This window comes from Pipistrellus hanaki (assembly GCF_964339955.1).
Source record: "Pipistrellus hanaki genome assembly, chromosome: X".
In the NCBI taxonomy this organism is placed as follows: domain Eukaryota; kingdom Metazoa; phylum Chordata; class Mammalia; order Chiroptera; family Vespertilionidae; genus Pipistrellus; species Pipistrellus hanaki.
The window spans coordinates 72,538,784-72,557,378 of NC_140524.1; the positions used below are offsets into that span (position 1 = coordinate 72,538,784).

At 39.8% G+C, this 18,595-nt stretch overlaps 1 protein-coding gene across 3 annotated transcripts in view; it reads right to left on the reverse strand.

The window, feature by feature from the left end:
• Nucleotides 1–18,595, reverse strand: part of PHKA1 (phosphorylase kinase regulatory subunit alpha 1) — a 236,260-nt gene that overhangs the window by 61,717 nt on the left and 155,948 nt on the right. For all 3 annotated transcript variants that reach the window (XM_084869451.1, XM_084869452.1, XM_084869450.1), the window contains exons 18-21: nucleotides 9,570–9,648; nucleotides 7,074–7,237; nucleotides 1,578–1,669; nucleotides 1,056–1,195 (exon numbers count right to left, since the gene is read on the reverse strand). In XM_084869451.1, the coding sequence (XP_084725577.1) occupies nucleotides 1,056–1,195; nucleotides 1,578–1,669; nucleotides 7,074–7,237; nucleotides 9,570–9,648 (475 nt within the window). The remainder of the gene's footprint in view (nucleotides 1–1,055; nucleotides 1,196–1,577; nucleotides 1,670–7,073; nucleotides 7,238–9,569; nucleotides 9,649–18,595) is intronic.

The following is an 18,595-nucleotide window of genomic DNA, read 5'->3' on the forward strand; positions in this document are numbered from 1 at the left end:
TGGGGGCGGGGGGTGGGGAGGGCAGGCCAGCCTAACAGGAGGTTGGCCTCAATAGCAAGCTAATGAATGGCCAATTCCATGAGGAATTGGGCTCCCTTCTCCCTCTTGTCTGAGTTGGGGGTGCAGGTGAACCAGATTTGAGGTTGTCAGGGCCCCAGCAGCAATCTCTGGGTCAGTGCGCATCATAGCTACCAGCCAGTCGGTCATCTAGTTGTTTTGGTCCTAATGGTCACTTAGGCTTTTAGATAGATAGATAGATAGATAGATAGATAGATAGATAGATAGATATTTTCAGTTTTGGGTAGATACCTAGAAGAGGGGTGGCTGAGTTATTTGGTATGAAATCTGTTTTTTAAGAAAAGTACTTGACACTTCACTATTTAGCAGGTGAGGAGATATTTTTTTGTTTGTTTGTTTGTTTGTTTGTTTTTCCCAATAGGTGAAGTACAAGTTTTCATTTTCTCTTATTGCCAGGCTAAGGCTTCTGTGATTTGTGTGGGGTCTGTTTCCTTGGCTAAGGAAAATGCCTGCATATTCCCTGGGATGGGATGTCCCCTCTATGACCATGTTGCCTCAGTCTCAGGGCAGCACCTTTGTGGGAAAATGTGGTAGGGGATGGGCTCTAGCCCAGTGCTACCTCTTGCAATTAGATGCTGCCAGAAGTGCTGTACTACTCAAGGCGTCCCAGGCGCTTTTACTAGGCTCTGTTGGGATGTGTGGGGGTAGAATAGGCAGGGACAGGCCTTATTGTACGTTTGTGGCCTTGTTCTATCCCAGTGATAGTGGCTACCAGACCTCAGCAGCCACAATTCTGAATCTCCATTCCTGTCACTGGGTTTAGCCACTATTTGCTCATGCCTCTCAGCCAGAAATGTTTCTACTACCTGTGAGGTAGGTATACTCCAACTTTTATAAATGAGGACAATTGAGGCTTTGAGGTTACAAAACTGTATTCAAATCCAGATCAGTGAGACTCCAAAGCTATGCTATATTTACTATACTATTCTTTCTCTCCATATGAACATTAAAGTAGATTGATAATATCCATCACTTACTTCATAGTATATAGCATGTAGAGGATATCAGCTTGTCCCTGAAAGCTGGAGGTCTCCTTTAACTGTAAAACCAGTGCTTTGAAGTCCACCTCCCCAGACTGGTCTCTCGGAAGATGTATTTCTACATGAACTGAGGGAACCTTTAGTTCAAGAAAGGGTAAAAAAAATTAAGTCCACAAGTGCTCAAGTTAAATATTGCCCTAGAGTGTTGATCTTTTCATCTCTAAACTTTTCCCATAAGAATTTGTTAAATTTTGATGAAAAGTAAACAAACAAACAAACAAACAAACAAAAAACAATGAAATCATCAACACATATGATAAAGCAATCTAGTTTTCATAAAGCCCAGCTTGAAAAACTTACCTATTTTAAAAGTGAATTGACAAGGTCATGTATCTTCACCAGGGTAGCATTTTGCCTACAACCAGTTAGTAGCAGAAACCATAATGGCTAGTTCTGTTATTTTCCATTAGGATAGCATTTTTCAAAAAGCTGATAGAAAAATCTAATGTACAAGTTTACCTGGTCCTCTTGTGGGGGAGGAGGTGAGTCAAGTAAGTTGAATGAAGGCCGGGAAGCCTCAACTATCTTTGCAGGAAGATACATGTGAACATCTGCAAAAGGTTGACATTTATGATAAAGGTTAGATAATTCGGAGACTAACAAAAATGCACAGTTGATCTCAACAATTAAGTTACATATGTTTGGTTCTTTATAGAAGTTTATCTTTCTGGGTAACATCAAAGTAAAGAAATATAAAAATCAATTAATGTAAAGAATGTTCAACCAATCAAAAACATTTTTGTAGGGAATGTCCAGAATTGTAGAATCAGCTGATATTAAAGTCTTAAAATGTAACTAATATCATAATGGTACTATCACTGATGCTTAGGTATAATACCATGTATCACAGAAAGAACCTAGTTACGTTTTATATTTTCTGGACTTCCCTAGGAGAATATCTGGATACTCAAAATAGATAATTGAATGATCCTATCTAGGGAATGAAAATATGTAGTGGCTGATCAACTTTGAGATATTATTAAGAGTTTTACTTACAATCCATTGTTGAATTACTTACCATATATTTCTACATGAGGAGAGACTCTAAGGAGAGGCTCTCTTGTCATTTTCACCATTTACAGGTACAGAGATAGAGATACAGAGCTCAAACAACTGTTCAAGCAAGTAGCAGAACTGGAAATTAAGCTCAAATTTTGGAATTCATAATCTAAAAGTCTAACTTAATAAAGTTTATTTACTCACATAAGCCCTTTGTCAAGGAAGCTTACTTGAAGGGAATTCTAAACTTTCCCCAATTCTAAATGTTAAATGATACTCCAATGTTCATGTTTTAATATATAATATTTGGTTAGTAATGATCAATAAAGTTTTAGACAGCAAGAGCATGCATCTCAATCATTCTCATCATCTGTAATTTATTTTATTTTATTTTTTTTGCTTTTACAAACCCTTGTGTCAAGGACTGACTTTCAATAGATCGCAGAGAGGGAGCTGCCCTGCTACCTACAAAACCCTGACACAGAAGCAGGTCGTCTACTAATGGTTTAGCGCCAGAGGGGCATGGGGGCAGCCCCCTTTCCGGCCGCACCCCGTTTCCCAGGACCCTGGTCCGAGCGCTGTGGAGCACACCATGCCGCTGTGGGGAGGTGATTCGGTGTGACGGCCCTCCAGCAGGGACGGCGGGGGACCGGCTACCAGAGGCCAACTGAGGATCATCTATAAATATTAACATTAAGTCCTTTCAGGTGTGGCCAGTAATCTATCCCTTCAGTTCTTTCACATGAAGCTACTATAGAGGCACTGAGCACTCTTGGGGGCCATGACTACTATTCCTGGCAACGTGTCTAGAAGACATTTTCCACTGCAAATACTACTGAAGGAGGGTTGTGGTCACAGAGAGGTGAATGGCAAAGTTGTTGAAGAATGAGTGCTATTGTTGATAAACAGCTCTACACTGCTGGACCAACTGACTATAAAAGTGACAGCTGGCCTAAGGGAACCAGATGTAGTTCACTTAAGGGAGCATATCTCCTCCATTTCAAGGCACTCTTGTAATAGCTTGCAATGCTTTATCTTTAAATAAAATCATTACCAACGGAAAAAATACTTTCCACCAATTTGGTATTTTTATCTTACAATTAAATATGTCCCAAGTCTCTTATTTTGTCTCTTCTCACTATGTAACTGGTTAAGACAGACTACATAGCACTATATATAGCAAAATTATATCCAATTCATTAATTTTACAAATATTTGAGTGTCTAATATGTTCTCAGTACTGTCAAAGATGCTTGGGATGAAGCAGTGAACAAAATCAAAGTTCCTGCTCAGCCAGCACGGCTCAGTGGTTGAGCACCGACCTATGAACCAAGAGGTCACAGTTCGATTCCGAGTCAGGGCACATGCCTGGGTTGCAAGCTCCATCCCCAGTAGGGGGTGTGCAGGAGTCAGCCAATCAATGATTCTTTCTCATCATTGTTGTTTCTATCTCTCTCTCTCCCTCTCCTTTCCTCTCTCTGAAATAAATAAAAACCATATTAAAAACAAAAAAAAAGTTTCTGCTTACACTGTAATAAATGCTCCCTCCCATATACTGGGCTTCGCATCATTCACCTGAATCCAGTGAGTTCTGGCATTACTCACTCTGTACAAGCACCTCCGTGGCCTTGGTCACCAAGGACATTATATCACAAGTTGTTTGTACAGCAGCTTGACACCGATCTAGCCCTTCCTTCTGTGAGGTAGGGGTTAGTTTAGGATGGGGAGCAGTGTGCGCCAAAAGGTGATCTAAATAATGAGCAACATCATCACCACAGTGAACTGCAAGGTAGTAGGGGGTGGGTGAAAAGAAAAAAGTGAACCTTTTAAATTAAATATTTCAGTATTGATCCAAACACTGTGCTTTTCCAAGTATAAATGTTGTGAATGTTCATATAAAGTCTGAGATGTTAGGCATCCACAGGGGACATGCATTTTTTTAATTTCCATTATCCATAGCCAGAGATAATGTATTTGGATAATTTTAGTTACATCACAATCTAACTCACTAAACAAAATGACTGAATCCTGTGACCACAACATAGCACCAGAAGTAGGTTGTTTTAGCTCATGGGATAAAAAGTGTGTGATCATTATATAAACTCATAGCATTACCATTTAAAAACTATGGTCATTTACCAGGACCCACCTGTTCTTCAACTTTTCTGAGACAATATTAGGGCCCCTGGAAGCAGTATGAGGTTAATATAGGAGAGATGGTAAAAGCATTTAATATGCAAGCATATAATAGTTGTGGTGATGATGGTGATGGTGATGGTGGAGAAGGAGCAGAATAAGGTCCTTTGAGTCTCACTGGTATGATGCGGCTTTTGTGGGGGAAGGGCACAAATCTTCCAGTAAACATTGAGTCTAGTTAAAAACAGACAGATTTTACAAATGGCAAGCTACAATTGCTAACAACAACAATGAAATCTCTATGTGGCACTGGTGTTGAAAGGACTACAAACATCACATTTGTCTTTTTAGTCACCTCATTCATTTATTCACCAAATATTTATTGCCTACCAAGTACCACAAAGTATACTAGATGCTGAGTTCTCAGTGGTGAAGAACACATATGGTCCCTATGATCTTGGCCTCCCCCTCTTCCACATACATTATCTCTGGCTATGGATAATGGAAATTAAAAAAATGCATACCCTCTGTGGATGCTTAACATCTCAAACTTTACACGAACATTCACAACATTTATAATTGGAAAAGCACAGTGTTTGGATCAATACTGAAAACTTCTAGGTCATTTGTGCATCAACTGTTTTTGTTTTTGTTTTTAATAATCTTTGGTGATCTCTTAAGATGTCTTTCTGTACTCTGATATGACTAATGGGGACTAGGAAAGCTGTAAGAATGGGAACTCGTACTCAGGGATATCTTAATGGCAAATATTATAATCTTGAATACAATCTAGATCCTTTGGAGGAGGATTATAAAAATATGGGCTTGGAACGAATATTACTAATATAATATTGTATACCAACTATACTTTAAAAAAATGAATCTGGAGAGAAGTTTTCTTATCATATAAGGGCTGGCAAGCAATGGACACATCCATTGTGAAATCATGAATGAGTAAATTCAGAGAGGAAAAAGTGACTCAGGATGCATAATATCAAATTCAGTAACACATATTATTAAAAACATGTATTTTAGGAATTAATCTAAGAGAACATTTGTTACAGATGAAAATCCCAATTACCCATGGAATAACAAATGACCTCAATAAATAATCACTAGAGGCCTGGTGCATGAAATTTGTGCACGGGGTGTGTGTGTCCTTCAGTCCAGCTTGCACCCTCTCCAATGTGAGACCCCTTCAAGGGATGTATGACTGCCCTCACTGGGATCGGGCCTAAACGGGCAGGTGGATATCCCTCTCACAATTCAGGATTGCTTGCTCCTAACTGCTCACCTGATTGCCTGCCTGATTGCCCCTAATTGCCCTCCCCTGCTGGAATGGTCACCCCTAACTATCCTCCCCTGCAGGCCTGGTTTCCCACAACTGCCCACCCCTGCTGGCCTGGTCACCCTTAACTTCCCTCCCTTGCCAGCCTGGTTGCCCCTAACTGCCCTCCCCTGCAGGTCTGGTCCTCCCCAACTGCCCTACCCTGAAGGCCTGGTCACACACAACTACCCTCCCCTTCTGGCCTGTTTGCCCCCAACTGCCCTCCCCTGAAGGTGTGGTCCCCCCCAACTGCCCTCCCCAGCAGGTCTTGTCCCCCCCAACTTCCCTCCCCTGTTGGCCTGATCATCCACAACTGCCTTCCCCTGCCAGCCATCTTGTGGCAGCCATCTTGTGTCTACTTGGGGGTGGCCATAGGGGGTGGCCATCTTTGACCACATGGGGGCAGCCATCTTGTGAGTTGGAGTGATGGTCAATTTGCATATTACCTCTTTATTAGATAAGATTCTTGTCTGATTTTTAAAAAGTTCAGCTTATACCAAGCTAGATATCATGACTTTTGTTACTATTGGTAACAGGAAATAATCTTATATTTAATGCACTTTCCCAACAAAGAAACTCATACTACTTTAGATCTTATAAAAACAAGTACAGAACGAATTAAATGGTATTTAGGTGAGTAAATGCTGATCCAAAAGAAGAAAATATTCCTTCTGATTGCTAATGTGATGGTCGATTATACATGAGATTATGTTTTGCTACCACATTAAGGAAAGCTAATTTATTTATTTTTTCTTTTCTCTTTATTTATTAAGAAGTAAATTAGCTGCTTTAATATATAGGCTAACACTTAAGTACTCAGACAAATCATGTTTAGTTAGAAGAATAATTTTCTCCTACTGCCCTTTTTCCTTTGGGATTCAAGTACGGTAATGCTTGCCCTGTCTAGGTCAGTATTTTAACATGTTAGGGTTCTTTTTAGACATTTAGACATATTTAATATATGCCCCCATGATGTTTTCTGTCATCTTAGTATTCCTAACAACCAATTAGATGCTGTTGTGATTTATTTGTCTAGTTTGTAATATAAAAAAGCAACATGCATAATACCAAATAGGGTTTTTTTGTTTTTTTTTCAAACTATGCAGTCCTCCGAGGAGATTCTAAAGTACCCATATACTATTTTATATGGGGAAAAAGCACTCTAAGCAATAGTGTACATGTATAGTTTTATTAAATATCTCTCACTCATTACTGTTTCCTGCCATTTTGAAATCACTAGCCATTTTATATGCCCAGCAGAGAACTCTTCCCTAATCTTAGTAAAGGATAGTCCAATTTCATAGTCCACAATCGCAACAGAGATATTAGTCCAAGAACCAAAGGTAAGTAGGAGGATGAAAAGTAAAGCCAAACAAAAAGTGAATGTATTAAATAGGAGTAAGACTGCTGGCAGTGAGATATATTAAAGGGATACACAGCAATACTTTATATTCTTGTCCAGTAAAGCCAGTGCCTTTATGAAGCTTCCTTACCGTTACTGGTTGAATCATAGCTATTCATCCAGTCACAGGATTCTAGCTCACTATAATCATTGTAATCTTCACTGTACAGCTTATTTTCAGGTCCAGGGTCCATGAAACTCAAATGTGTGCAGCAAGATGTGGTCAAAAACTCTGATAATTTACCTGTTTGAACCCTGACAATTAGAAGGTAAATAGGAAACAGAAAATCAGACAAAAATGATTTTTAAAATAATACAATTTAGTAAAAAAGTTATGTTGGGCTATTACTAATGTTTATACATTAGTATAAATTATATAAAATTAAAATTGCACGGCACTCCTAGGTACAGTGCATTGTAGGTTATGGTACTGTGTTAACAAAAACTAAAATTATGAGTTCACAATCCACCAGATCAGTTTGGCTTTCTTTAACTGCTATGCTGCTCTGTTGATAACTATGCCAAACATCTGGCCAAAATTTCCATTGGCTACCAGAGAAGCTAGGAAAGAAAGAAGAAAAATTATCACTAATCCATCACACATCATTAAAAAAATACTCATAAAGACCATTTTGAAAATAAAAAGATGGTATTTGAAATTTTTATAAATTATAATAGACTACATCATACCCTCCCCCCTAATTATAAAGCCAATTGCAAAACCCAAAGGGAAAGTCAATAGTACTGATTTTCTAAAGAAGCCAGTTTGAAGAGGCTCCCAATGGCCAGATCTTGTATAATTTGAACATTGAAATAAATAATTATAGGAGTGAAGCATGATATAATAAACAAAATAAAATGCATAAACCTATGCTGACATTAAAACTACAAAACAAAAGGGGTAGGGGAAAGTTATTTTTTAAGGGAAAGGTTCCAAATAGTATATGTACACAGAATGATAGAAACAGAATCATCATTTTACCACTCCACTAACAATAAATGATTATCAATGGAAGTTAAGACCATTTGGTGAAATACTGCTGGACAAAGAATGTGGAAAAACCTGACAAATAGCACTTAAACCAAATTGAGGCATTCTGCAAAATAACTGACCTTCTGTCTTCAAAACTGTAATCAAATATTAATGAAAGATTGGGGAATTGTACATTAAAAGACATCACCCTAGTTGGGTAGCTCAGTTGGTTAGAGCATCGTCCCCATATGCCAGTGGTTCTCAACCTTTTTAAAGCCATGACCCTTTAATACAGTTCCTCATGTTGTGGTGACCCCCAACCATAAAATTATTTTTGTTGCTATTCATAACTGTAATTTTGCTACTGTTAATGAATTGTAATGTAAATATCTGTGTTTTCCGATGGTGTTAGGCTCTACAACAGCTGTTCTCAACCTGTGGGTCACATATGCCAAGGTTTGGGTTTGATCCCCAGTCAGGGCATATACAAGAATCAGGCAATGAAACAACAACTAACTCTCTCTCTCTCTCTCTCTCTCTCTCTCTCTCTCTCTCTCTCTCTCTCTCTCTCTTATAAAAAAGAAGGCATCAAGGAGGTAAATAACTAAATGCCAATGTGTGATCTTTGATTGGATCCTGTAGTGGGGGGAAAAGCTATGGGAAGACATTATTGGGACAAATTGAAAATTTTGAATATGAGCTCTATATTAGACAATGTATTGTATCAGCAATAAATTTACCCTTGTTCTTAGAAAACATCACAACTCTTCTTCCCTAAAAACTTCAGTTTCTGTTTTCTAAGAACAAGGGTATTCTCATACATAACTGAAATATAATCACCACACTCAGTAAATTTATTGCTGAAAAGAGGGAGGGAGAAGTGGAAGGAAGGGCATGGGGGAGAGAGAAAATTTCAATACTATTTCTGTTAGCTTGAATTTTTAAAAATAAAAACTTAGGGAAATAGAAAAGAAAAGCAGCCAGAATTCAATACTCCAATAACCATTTTTAAAAGAATAATGTTTTTTGTCCATTGAATTGTTAAGATCTAGGCAAAGGTCAGAGTGAGGAAAAATTCCAATGCTTCTATATTACATTCAATTCCTTCATTCAAGCTGTCAAACACAAGCTTCTCTGACTAGGATGAGATTGTTATTGAAGATACATAGAAATACTATCATGGTAAGTGAAATAAATCAGACAGGAAAATTTAAGAACCGTGTGATTTCACTTATATGTGGGCTACAAAACTGAAAGCAAAAATGAACAAACAAAAAAAATAAACAACACAAAAATATATAGACACAGACAACAGAATGGTGGTTACCAAAGGGTGATGAGGGTGGAGGCTTAGAAAAGGGTAAAGGTGGTCAAAGATATGGTGACAGAAGATGATTTGCTATGGGTGGTGGACATAAAATGCAATATACAGATATATAACTTTACACTTGAAACCTATATAATCTTATTAACCAATGTCACCCCAGTAAATTTAACATAAAAATGCAGCTATAAAAAAAATGATACACAGAAAGGCATAACAAGTCCAGAATTACTGTACCCACTTTCCAAGTTTCATTTCATTTCACTAAAGAGTATGTAGAGGTCACTTACCTTGCCCCACCAAAATAGCCATCCTGCATTTTTCGTAGTGCTGCCAGGATACTTGAATTCAAGCTGGTTCCATCTTCATCTTGAAGAGATTAAAAAAAAAATCTTTGTGGTTTTAACTTTTAAATAAGGGGAAGCTTTCACGTATTTCAAACCAATAGTCTGGAGTGAAGACTGTACAAATTAGACACTCCTCACTAACCACCCTATATTTCAACAATGCATCTGGGAGCCAGCAATACTGTAGAATGGGCAATTGGTAAGCGATGATGACCAATAGACAAAGTTCCTCAGACAGTCCATATCTTATTTATCATAAATACTTAGCACAGAGCCTGATAGCAGAACACTTGACTATTGAATGCTTTCAATAATAGCCGCAACCATTAGTTGAATATTATGTGCCAAGCATTGTGCTAAATATTTTATATATTGGTAATATTATGCTATCTAATGAGCTTTGGTTTATGTATGTAGGCATAAAAATATTTAGAAGACTAACAATTATCTGATACTACATTAAGGAGACCATATTACATATATTCTTTTGTGATCCACTTTTTCTAACATGGACTTTGTAAAAGCTTAAAAATTATTTCATAGTAGAAATTTAGATTGTTTTTATATTGTAAGTACACAGTGAGGAAGATCACCGTACCTACATCTATATGCACTAATTATACTATCTCCTTAGGGGAAATTCTTACAAGAACTGTTAGGGCAAAGGAGACACAAAACATTTTATAGAGATTGTGAAATTGCTCACTAAAAAAGTCTAGTCAATTATATTTCCATTATTAGTACAGAAAGTGACTGTTTCCCCACACCTTAAACAATAATAGACAAATAATTTCTTTAATCTGTATCTACTATGTTAATCTGTATCTAGTATGTTAATCTGTATCTAGTATGTTAATCTGTATCTAGTATGTTTAATCTGAATTTAGTATGTCACTGTTTTAATTTTATTACTAATAAGGCTGATTATGTTTTCATGTATATACTGGTCATTTCCATTTCTTTTATGAATTGCCTGTTCACGTCCTTTCCTCATATTTCTATTAAGTAATTTATCTTTCTTTTAAATTCATTGAATAGGATTTCACTTATATGTGGAATACAAAATTGAAAGCAAACAATGAACAAACAAGAAAAACAATATATGCATGCCTATGTTTATAGCAGCCCAATTTACAATAGCTAAGATTTGGAAACAGCCTGAGTGCCCATCAGCAAATGAGTGGATGAAAAAACTGGTACCTAATGGAATACTATGCTGCTGCAAAAAAAAATAGCTCTTGCCATTTGCAACAGCATGGATGGACCTGGAGAGCATTATGTTGAATAAAATAAGTCAGACAGAGAAAAATAAATATCACCCAATTTCACTCATGTGTGGAATATAATGAACAACATAAACTGATTAACTAAAATAGATACAGAGACACAGGAGCATGGAACAGATAATCAAGCCTCAGAGGGAAGGCAGAGGAGGGTGGAGGTAGGGGTAAGAAATCAACCAAAGGACTTGTATGCATGCATATAAGCATAACCAAAGGACACAGACAGTAGGGGGTGGGGACATGTATGTGGAGTAGGGGAGAGGTCAATGGGGGGAAAAAGAGACATGTAATAATTAGAGAATTAATTTTTTTTTCAAAAAGCAAAGCTATGAAGTGCTATGCATAATAAATGCTCTCTTGTATGACATCATATTAATAAAGTACAAACATTTTCATGTCAGAAAAAAAAATAGCGACATACAAGCATGAGCAGATTGTTGAACCTCAGAGGGAATGCAGGGGAGGATGGGTGAGAAGAGATCAACTAATGAGCTTATATGCACATATGCATAACCCTGGACACAAACAATGACGTGGTGTGGGGTTGAGGGATTGGGAGCAAGCTGGAAGAAGTTAATGGGGTATTGAAATAGGAGGACCTATGTAACTAGAGACCCAATGCACAAAGATTCATGCAAGAATGGGCCTTCTTTCCCCTGGCTGCCAGCACTGCCTTGGCTCCAGCCAGAGCTGCCTTTTTGCTCTGGCCTGGAGCTGTCTTTCTGCCTTCTCATGCTACATAAAGGCCCCGGAGGAGCTGGGGCAGTGTGGAGCGCCTGTGTCATAGCCAAGGGGACGATACAAGCATCCTGCCTTGCCCCTGGCTGCTTGGCACGGCACCTGCATGTGCAAATTAACGCACCATCTTTGTTGGGTTAATTTGCATACTCATTCCTGATTGGCTAGTGGGTGTTGCAAAGGTATGGTCAATTTGCATCTCACTCTTTTATTAGTGTAGATACTTTCAATAATAAAGATTTAGGCCAGAACAGCATGCACCAGCAGCCACCGGACGCGTTCCTGCCCCCTGGAGGCATTAGGCCAGTGCCTAAGCCCCCCGTAGAGCACGCTGGGTGTCGTCCCATGAGTCCTGCGACCTTGGGCCTCACCTGGGAGTTGGAGGTGGTGCCCGGGCAGCCAATCAGGAGTGAGTATGCAAATTAACCCAACAAAGATGGTGGGTTAATTTGCATACACAGGCACCAAGTGGTGGGGGGCAGGACCATGGCGACCACACAGGTGTTCCACACCACCCCAGCTGCTCCAGGCCTCTGGGCAGCATGGGAAGGCAGAAAGGCGGCTCCAGGCCAGAGCAAAAAGGTGGCTCTGGCCAGAGTGAAGGTGGTGCCAGCAGCCAGGGGTAGGAAGCCCCATTCTTGCATGAATCTTCATGCATTGGGCCTCTAGTAATAATATAAGTGTAATATGCTAATTATACCAGGCAGCCAAATGACCTTCCAGACATCCTTCTGGACAACCTTCTGGATGAAGCCGGGACTGTGAGAGCTGAAGGCAGCTGCTGTGGCTGTGAGGACTGAGGGCAGCCACCGCAGCCTCAACAGCCAAACACCTTGTATGAATTTTGTGCATCAGGGTCTCTTGTAATGTAATAAAAGTTATGTGAATGTAGTCTCTCTCTCACTCAATATCTGATAACTGAAGATTATAAAGTAACTAAGGAGTGGATAGCATAGAAAGCGTGGGTACAATTTAAAACTTATGAATTATTTATTGCTTTGGCTGGGTCGCTCAGTTGGTTGGAGTGTAAACCTGTACACCAAAAGTTGAGGGTTCTATTCCCAGTCAGGGAACATACGTAGGTAATTTTTAGGTATAATTCCAGGTCAGGCTGTATACGGGAGACAACCAAGCAATGTTTTTCACATCGATGCTTCTCTCTCTCTCTCTCTCTCTCTCTCTCTCTCTCTCTCCCTCTCTCTCTCTCTCTCTCATCAATAAACATATTCTTTGGTGAGGATAAAAAAACTTATGAATTATTTATTTCTGAAAATGTTTTCTTTTAATTTATCTTTATTGCTGAAAGTATTAAAGATGTCACCATTCCCCTAACCCCCCATTTACCTTCCCTTCTCCCTATTCCCTTCCCCTCCCAAGGTATTCACCCCACTATTGTCTATTTTGGGGCCATAGTTGACTTCAGGTAGCTGGACCCAATGAAAGCAAAATCAAAGAAAGATAGATGGAGACCAATGAATTTGGATTGCTATCACATGAATGTTTTAATGTTGATGGATCTATATTCTCTTATTGTTTTTAGATTTAATAAGTATTCTTGTACATTTCTACTCCCATAAGAAATTTAGATTCAGCTTATACATATAAATATGTGTTCTTATTTAGATTTCAAACTGCACTGAATTGATAGATTAATTTAATGAGAATGCAGATCTTCTCAGTATTAACTATTTCCATCTAGCAACATGGTAGTTTTCCTCCTTAGTAATTAAAATATTCTTTTATGCTCTTCTTTAGTTTTATAATGTTCTCATCTAGTTTCATGCATGTTTTCTTAATAAGCTTATTCTTATATTATTTACTTGTCTAGGAATCTGGCAATTTTATCTAGATTTACAAATTCTAATTGGTATTCTTTTTTAAATTTTATTTTATTGATATTTTAGAGAGGGAGAGGGATAGAGAGCTAAAAACATCGATGAAAGATAAACATCCATCAGCTGCCTCCTGCACACTCCCTACTGAGTATGTGCTCACAACCAAGGTACATGCCCTTGACCAGAATCAAATTTGGGACCCTTGAGTCTGCAGACCGACGCTCTATCCACTGAGCCATATCAGTTAGGGCTAATTGATATTCTTTTATAATTTTTATAGTCTCCTCCATTTCTGTGGCAATAATACCATTCTCATTCCTAATGTTGTTTTCATTACATATTTTTTCCTTTTTACTGTGAAATCTACTTTACCAGATATTAACAAAGCCACTTATTAATTTTAAAAATTAATTTTACATGGTATATCTTTTCTCATTATTTTCATTTCTGTTTACCTATACTACTATATATGAAATGACTTTCAAGGAGACAGTATATGTGTGGGTTGTTTTTTATCCTACTCTGCCCATCTCAGTCTTTTAATTGGTATATTTAAATTTTAATTTACAGTTAATTTATATATTTGAGTTAAGTCTGGCATTTTACTTATTGTTTTCTGTTTATTCCTCTATTATTCATTTCCCTATTTTCTTCTCCCAGCTTTTCAAAACACATAAACGAAATCCATTTTGATTTATCTATGTGTTTTTTATGACACATTTTTAAAAATAACTGTGTAATAGTCTATGGTGTGGACTTGTCTAATTAAAAAAATTATTGAAGTATAGTTGGCACATCTTATTATATTAATTTCAAGTGTGCAACATAGTAATTTGGCAATATCATTACCTTCTGTCACTGTGCAGCTCTTAGGATACTAGAGGCCAGATACACAAAATTCATGCACAGAGGGGTGTGTGTCCCTCAGCCTGCACCCTCTCCAATCTGGGATCTCTTAGGGATGTCTGACTGCTCATTTAGGCCCGTTCGCACTGGGATTGGGCCTAAATGGGGAGTTGAACATCCCTCTCACAATCCAGGACTGCTGGCTCCCAACCAGCGGCCTATCTGCCTGCCTGATTCCCCCCTAATTACCACTCCCCTTCCAGCCTGATCGACACCTAACTGCTCCCCTGCTGGCCCGATTGCCCCTAACTTCCCTCCCTTACTGGCCGGGTCACCCCTAATTGGACTAACCTGCAAGCCTGGTCACCCCTAACTGCCCTACCCTGCAGATCTGGTCGCCTCCAACTTCCTTCCCTTGCTGGTCTGGACACCCCTAAATTCCCTCCCTTGCCAGCCTGGTTGCCCGTAACTTCACTATTCTGCAAGCCTGGTTCCCCCCAACTGCCCTCCCCTGCAGGCATGGGTTCCCCTCAACAGTCCTCCCCTGCAAGACTCATTGCTCCCTACTGCCCTCCTCTGTAGGCCTTGTTGTCCCCAACTGTCCTCCCCTGCAGGACTGGTCCCCTCCACCCCCAAATGCCCTCCCATGCAGAACTGGTCCCCCTCAAATACCCTCCCCTGCTGGCCTGGATACCCCACAACTGTCCTCCCCTATAGTCCTGGTCACCCCCAAATGCCCTCCCCCTTTAGGCCTGGTCCCCTTCAACTGCCTTCTCCTGGAGGCTTGGTCACCCCTAACTGCCCTCCCTTGCAGGCTTGTTCCCTCCCAAATGCCCTCCCCTGCTGGCCTGATCATTCACAACTGCCCTCCTCTACCAGCTATCTTATGGTGGCCATCTTGTGTACACATGGGGGTGGCCATCTTTGATCTCATGGGGCGGCCATTTTGTGTGTTGGAGTGATGGTCAATTTGCATATTACCTCTTTATTATATAGGATTATTGGCTATATTTCCTGCTCTGTAAACTATATCCCTGTGGCTTATTTTGTAACTGGAATTCTGTACCTTTTAACTGCCTTTACCCATTCCTCCATCACCCTTCACTAAGTTTCTTCTTTGTATCTGTGATTCTGTTTCTCTCTTATCTATAGTCTTTTTAACTTTATGTATAAATTTCTTAGGGGTTATTCTAGGTATTACAATATACATAGAAACATACATTATACATACATCACTGCCTACTAGTGTCAATGATAAAGTGATGTCTAGAAATTACTTCCCTTTTAGTTCCTTACCTTCATCTGTTTATAATATAACTAGAAACCTGGTGCATTAAAGTTCATACATCTGTGGGGGGCAGGAGGGGGGGCTGTCTCAGACCTCTGGAAGCCTGGGAGCCCTCAAAGGATGTCCACTTGCCAGCTTACACCTGCTCCTTGGGAGATCAGGCCTAAGATGGCAGTCATCCTTCTGGCAGATGGGGAGCCTTGGGTGAGTTGGCCTAAGCTGCAGTCGGACATCATTATCTTTGCAGTGGAGGTGGGAGAGGCTTGCACCATCACTGATGCACTCACAACCATCAGCCTGGCCTGGGGAAGCACACTGACCACCAGGGGCCTCTCCTGTGTTCAGCATCTGCCCCCCTGGTGGTCATTACATGTCATAGCAACAGGTCATTCCCAGTTGGTCTGCCGTTAGGGTCAATTTGAATATTACCCTTTTATTATATAGGTCTAGAGCCCCTCATGCATTGGTAGTGTCCCTAGCAGCTGCCAGCAGCTGGCCAGGACATTCCTTCTTTCCATGCTGCCCCCTAGTGATCAACACACGTCATAACAAGTGTTCAAACTCCAGGGGTCACTTTGTACATTAGGCTTTTATATATATAGACTAGAGGCCCAGTGCATGAAATCATGCATGGGGAGAGGAGGGTGTCCCACAGCCCAGCCTGTACTCTCTTTAATTTGGGACCCCTTAGGGGATGTCCAGGAGTCAGACATCCCTCTCACAATATGGGACTGCTGACTCCTAAATGCTTGCCTGCCTGCCTGATTTTCCCTAACTGCTTCTGACTGCCAGCCTGATGGCCCCCTAGCCACTCCCCTGCTGGCTTTATTGACACCTAACTGATCCTCTGCTGGTCTGATGGGCCCCAACTACTCTCCCTTGCCAGCCTGGTCCCCCAAACTACTCTCCCCTGCAGGCCTGGGTCCCCCACAACTGCCTTCCCATGCCAGCCTGGTACCCCCACCTGCCCTCCCCTGCTGACCATCTGGTTGTGACCATCTTGTGGTGGCCATCTTGTGGTGGCCATCTTGTGATGAGATTAAGGCAGCAACTTTGTGAAGATGCCACCTAGTCTTTTAGTATATAGGACTAGAGGCTCAGTGCAGGAAATTTGTGCATGGGTGGGGTGTCCCTCAGTCCAGCCTATATCCTCTCCAATCTGGACTGCTGACTCCTAACCATTTGCCTGCCTGCTTGCCTGACTGCCTGTAACTGCTTCTGCCTGCTAGCCTGATCACCCTCTAACCACTTCCCTGCTGGCCTGATTGATGCCTAACTGCTATCCTGCCAGCCTGATTACACCCAACTGCCCTCTGCTGCCAGCCCAATCACCCCCAACTGTCCTCCACTGCCAGCACAATCGCCCCCAACTGCCCTCCCCTTATTGAAACCTGCCTCTTCCACTGGGACTCTCCTCCTCCACATGAGGAGGCAGAGATGCCAGGACAGGCCTCCTCCACACCACACAGAGCCACAGGACTCCCAATTCTGCTGAGCATGCAGGCATAATGAATAAAAATGGCAACAAACAAGTACCTATCAGTAATAACTTTAAATGTAAATGGATTAAATCTCACAATTAAAAGACATAGGATAGCTGAGCAGATTAAAAAGAAAAAAAAAAAAAAACACGAACCATATATCTGCTATCTAAAGGAAACCCACCTCAGAAAAAAAGGACTCATACAGCCTGATGGTGAAGGAATGGAAAAAGGTTTCTCAGACGAATGGAAATGAAAAAAAAAAACAACAAAAACAAACAAACAAAAACAAAAAAAAAAAACCTGGGGTAGCAATACTTGTATCTGACAAATTAGATCTCAAAGTGAAGGACATAATAGAGATAAGGAAGGCCACGTTATAATAATAAAAGGAGAAATCCAACAAGAAGAAATGACACTAGTAAACATATACACACCCAATACAGGAGCACCCAAATACATTAAAAAACTTCTGGAGGATATCAGGGTAGAGATTGATAGCAATACAGTCATAGTAGGAGACTTTAATACCCCACTATCATCATTGGGCAAATCCTCAAAATAAAAAAAATCAGCAAAGAAATACCAATTGCAAATGACTCACTAGATCAGATGAAATTAATTGACATCTTCAGAACATTTCAACCCAAAGCCACAGAATATATATTCTTCTCAAGTACACATGGGTCATTTTCAAAGATAGACCACATATTGGCACACAGGCAGTCTCTTCAAATTCAAGAAGATATAAATCATATCAAGCATCTTCTCAGATTACAGTGGCATAAAAACTAGAAATTAACTACAATGAAAACAATTTTAAAAATCCAACACCTGGAGACTAAATAGTATGCTATTAAATAGTGACTGGGTTACCAGAGAGATCAAAGAAGAAATAAAAAGCATCATGGCAACAAATGACAATGAAAACACAACAATCCAATATCTTGGGACACAATGAAAGCAGTCTTGAGAGGGAAGTTCATAGCTCCTCAAGCCTACATCAAAAAACAAGAAGCATTGGTAATAAATTACCTAACCCTACAACTCAAAGAGTTAGAAAGAGAGCAACAAGAAAAGCCCAGCATAAGCAGAAGGAAGGAAATAATAAAGATCAGAGCAGAGATAAATGAAATAGAGACGAAAGAAAACCCAACACAGTATACATAAGTTCAATAAAACCAAGAGCTGGTTCTTTGAAATGATAAACAAGATTGATGAACATCTAGCCAGGCAAGAAGCAAATAGAGAGGACCCAAATAAACAAAATCAGAAATGAAAAAGGTGAAATAACAATCAATCCCACAGAAATAAAATGATTAGGAAAAAATACTATGAACAACTCTACTTCAACAAATTGGACAGCCTAGATGAAATGGACATATTCCTAGAAAAACACAAGCTCCCAAAACTCAACCAAGAAGAATAAAAAAACACAAATGGGCTGATAACTATTGAAGAAGTTGAAACAGTGATCAAAAATCTTATAGCAAACAAA